This window comes from Eschscholzia californica, unplaced genomic scaffold, assembly GCF_041429995.1.
Source record: "Eschscholzia californica isolate CP2 unplaced genomic scaffold, dmEscCali1.0.p SCAF_1, whole genome shotgun sequence".
NCBI classification, from domain to species: Eukaryota; Viridiplantae; Streptophyta; class Magnoliopsida; order Ranunculales; family Papaveraceae; genus Eschscholzia; species Eschscholzia californica.
Window position 1 is genome coordinate 27,238,996 of NW_028238198.1, and position 4,421 is coordinate 27,243,416.

The 4,421-nt window shown below is 36.8% G+C and overlaps 1 protein-coding gene across 1 annotated transcript; it reads left to right on the forward strand.

Annotated features, from left to right (window-relative positions):
* The first annotated feature begins 3,841 nt into the window (after positions 1–3,841).
* LOC147565636 (uncharacterized) lies at positions 3,842–4,213 on the forward strand. The gene has a single exon (XM_086652288.1). The coding sequence runs from the start codon at positions 3,842–3,844 to the stop codon at positions 4,211–4,213; it is 372 nt and encodes a 123-aa protein (XP_086508414.1).
* Positions 4,214–4,421: the final 208 nt, after the last annotated feature.

Below are 4,421 nucleotides of genomic sequence, written 5' to 3' on the forward strand. Positions count from 1 at the left end.
CTGAACAATTGGCTATTCTGATGCTGCTTTAGAGCAAGTCCAGCCCCAGCCCGGCTGAGGCCATAATTTTGAAATTATGGCGTCAGCCACCTGCTCCAAGCCCAGCCGCTTGGAGCGGAGGCTGGGGCTCCTCCTTCAGTCGCCCCTAACATTAGGGGCGACTGAAGGCGCCCCAACATGACCGTTGGGGAGTCCCAACGGTCATGTTGGGGTGATCCTAGCCGTTGGATTTTATCCAACGGCTAGGATCTTCTCCCTTTTATTTTTTTTATTTTTTTTCAATGTAAATAATAAATTTGTAGTTTTAATTCTTTTTAAAATTCTAGAAAAACTTAAATATTAATAATTAAAATACATCCCACCAAATGTCGGTCCCCGAATAATTTTTCAACCTTGGAAAAAAAATATTATTTCGAAAATAGTTCAAACACGTGTTTTATATATACATAAAATCACACACGTTTTTCGCACACCGACTAAAAGTCCACGCACGCGTTTCCCACATGAACAAATTTACGGCCTCAAGAGAGGCTGGGACTGGAGCTGAATTTTAGAGGCTGAGCTGAAGCAAAAAATTTTGGGTGAAAAAGTGGTTTTTTCGGCTTAAAAACAGGCTGGGATTGGACTTGCTCTTGCTAATTAAAGCTTTTATTCTGTTTGGTTGTTTTTTTTTTGTTTTTAGTACCAGTCTGATATCCTTAACAAAAAAGAGTACCAGTCTGATATCTTCAGTATAAATAATATCAGTTAATCGATTAATGTGGTTCATGGGTTGACTATTAATCCTTAAATTAAATTGACAAGTAATGGTAATGGTTGGAAGTTGAAATACCAGTTTCTTTGGTGTTAGCTTTAACGTTGTCTTGGTACAAACTTGGACATTACATTCGTAAGCTTGTGACAACGTAATTAATATTCCCGGGTTAACAAAAAAGAATTGTAAATTAGGTATTTAGGTTGTGTTTGAAGCCAATGAAATGCCCTCTGGTACCTTCTATTCTTGTTAAAGGCGAGGAAGGAGGAAGTAGTAGAAGAATTAGGGCAGGGCAGGGCATTATTATGAGTTTTAAACAAAAATTCGACTTACGTTTTGTAATTATCTAACAACTTGGCTTAACATGTGCTCCATGGTACTATAATCTCCCTACATTGGTATGTATAATCTCCCTAAAGTGCATTACATAATCTATTATATTAAAACAGCTCATTAATATATAAATCAGATCGTTATCTATCTCTTCTTCCTCTCTCTTCTCTGGGTAAGAGACGGGGAAGAAAGCATCTCCAATGCAACACTCAACTTGAAAAATTCAAATGGTCTTAAAATTACTTGAAATTTTAACATAAAAACATTCTTCGGTGCAACACTCAACTTTAATCTCAATATGATGGGGCAACAATAAATGTTGCGATATTCAAAAAAAAAAATTTTTTTTTTTAAATATCTGAATTAGCTCACATCATCATTTTATATATTAAAAATATGATTAAGTGTTAGAGTATTTTGAGTGTTGCATTGGAAGAAGTATTCTGAATTGAGGATCTCAATAATATCACTTAAGAAAGAGAATCTCAATTTATACTTGACACATTGGAATAATTGAGTTTTTTCGAGTGTTGCATTTGAGACGCTTAAGCTCTTCTCTCTCCCCCCTTTGCTTGAGTAAGAGAGAGGGCGGAGAAAGATACGTAAGCAACTAAGCAAGGGAGAGAGAGAGAAAGAGGAGAACGAATAGATCGATAGAGAGAGTGAGAAAGACAGACAAATGAGAGAAAGGAGAAAAGGGATCGATTGGTCGAGACTTTCATATTTGTGAGACAATTTTATATTTTTCTTTTGTTACAAGAGACAATTTTAGATGAGTATTTAAGAAGAAAAATATGAAGAAGGTTGTTTACAAAAAAAAAACTATCCATTAAAGTTAAGTTGTTTTGAACATAAATCTCAATTGTATAATGTCCTTGCTTAAATCAAATTTAAACTACTAGTTAGGAATGATAGAAGACCCAAATGAAACTATTGTGGGTAACCATAATACATAACTTCAATATCTTCGTACAACAAGCTACTTCGCTTGCACTAATAGTTTGGCCACCGTTTTGGGGAAAGCTGAAAAGTTTTCGGGGAAGACGGTAGAAAACTAAAAAAACTCTTACCAAACACACCTTATAAGTTGCCGGCAGAAAGTCGTCGGCCAGATGTTGCCGGCGACAGCCGACGACTTCATCTTCTATCTCTCTTTCTTCTTTCTGTCTCTCTTTCCTCTCTCTCTTTCTCTCTCTTTTGTTTCTCTTTCTTCTCTCTCTTCTCTTTTTCTCTCTTTCATCTCTCTGTCTCTGACGAAGGGGGAACCCCTTCGCCGGAGCTCGTCTGGTTGCAAACCAGACGAGATCTGGTTTCTTCACACAAGACTCGTCTGGTTTCTTCAAACCAGATCCCGCCTGGTCTGGTTTCCAGACGAAACCAGATTTTGGTTTCGTCTGGAAACCGGAGATCTGGCGAAGGGGGTCTTCCCCTTCGCCGGAGATGGAGAGGAGAAAAAAAAAATGTCGCCGGAAATGGTGGAAGTCGTCGGAGATGGTGATGGTAGGTGAAAGAAAGAAAAAGCCGAAAAGTATAAAGATTTGGTTGTTTGGGAGAAACAAAAAGTTCTAACTTTTTTTTATTTCTACCCAAAACTTCACACCCCAGAAAGTTTCTTTATTTCCCCGTAACACTGATCAATAGTTTTCGTTCAAAGATTTCTTCGGTGGTCCTTTCAAAAAGAAAAGAGAGAGTTTGACGTACGTTCCCATTATTAAATTTGTATATGGACTACACCTTTGTTTTTCAAAAACTTTTGATTTACAAGAGAAATATATTTGGGCAAAAAATAGGACTGATCAAAAGTTGAATGGTGATGTGGCTAGCTCCCTTTCTTTAAGTCGTTGTTTTCTCTACATGACATGTCTAATAGGAGTAGGCACATCAGCATTCGGCCTGGGGTCAACTATATTTTTCCCACCAAATAGTATTTTCTTCCATCTGGTGTTAACATTAAGGGTCAGTACCAAAATGTTTCTAAGATTCACTTGGGTACTCACTGCAAACCTCATTGATTTGAGCAGGGCATGCTTGGAAAGTTTAATATATAATAATCAAACCATGTATCTTATTATTAAATCAAAAGCTTTTAGTTGCTGCCCAAAGAAGCAAGTCCAGCCATGTGTCTCATCATCAATCATCATCTCTTTTATATCTCTACATGATATGATGCACCAACATCACACTTTGCTCTTGAAACCAAAATGAGGCTTATGAATTCTAGGGGGAAAGAGAGAGAGTCTTGCTTGAATGAATATGAGGATTGAGGAATAAGTTATAATTGTTATCTGTGGGATTGAAAAACATTATGATTTTGTCCCCTCCATACACACTCTTAGGACATGAGTAAAATTCAAAACTAAGCAACCTATCCAGAAGCAATGAAATGTAAATACAAAATTAGGAGTTTTTCAATGGTTCCCGTTTATATTACGGTGAAATGCTATAATCACTTAGAGTTTCATTTGATGACAAAATCTGTGTCTTTGATTTTAAATTATTAAGATTTTCAATATACATCCAATGAGAGTATGTTAGAAAGATCACCGAAAATGTCACATCAGTTTTTGAGTTAAGCCTATGTCTAAAACAATTGTTAGGATACGAATAATGTACTTCTAAAAGAAAGACTAACCAACCAAAACCCTAGTCACATAAACTCAACGCCACCTCTTATAAATAGCTATACAAACTTTACAACTTCACAACCATTTCAAAACTACATTCCTAAAATCACTTCACAATTTGGTCTCACAAATGGAAGCAACGTTCTTTATACTCTTCTTCTTATCTTCTTTTTCTTGTTTATTCATAACCCAAACTCAAGCCCAAGTTAGAGCTCCTCATGGCCTTGCTTTCGAAAACCCACTGGCATTTTCACCATCGGCTTACGATTTTTTCCACCCGAATTCTCCAAGCCCCAAAAGTGAAACCCCTTGTGACGAATCTGGTTGCGCACCAAAGGCCGTTTCAACATCATTTTCTACTTCATCAGCTGTGGTAAGAGCAACTCCTGCACATGAAAACCAGCAATCTAGTGGGCATAGTAAGAACACAATGGGAGCAGGAGGAATTGTGAAAATTGTGTTTGGTTTTGTTTTTTCAGTTCTTCTTGTTATTTCTATCTGATTCTTGTTATGTCTGAAGTTAATTTAAGTTTGGTTTGTGAGAGTATGAGATGTATCTATAAATGTAATTTAGTCCATGATTAAGTCTTAATTAGTTCATGAAGTGGCAGTAGGAGCTTATTTCCTACTCTAGAACTTGTGATTCGAAGAGGAACAAAGGAGGTGGTCAGCACAACCATTGGGTAGAAGTGAAAGATCGTATTATTTTT

Bases quoted from the DNA above. Each gene is read 5' to 3' on its own strand.
- LOC147565636 (XM_086652288.1), top strand. From the start codon at position 3,842: ATGGAAGCAACGTTCTTTATACTCTTCTTCTTATCTTCTTTTTCTTGT.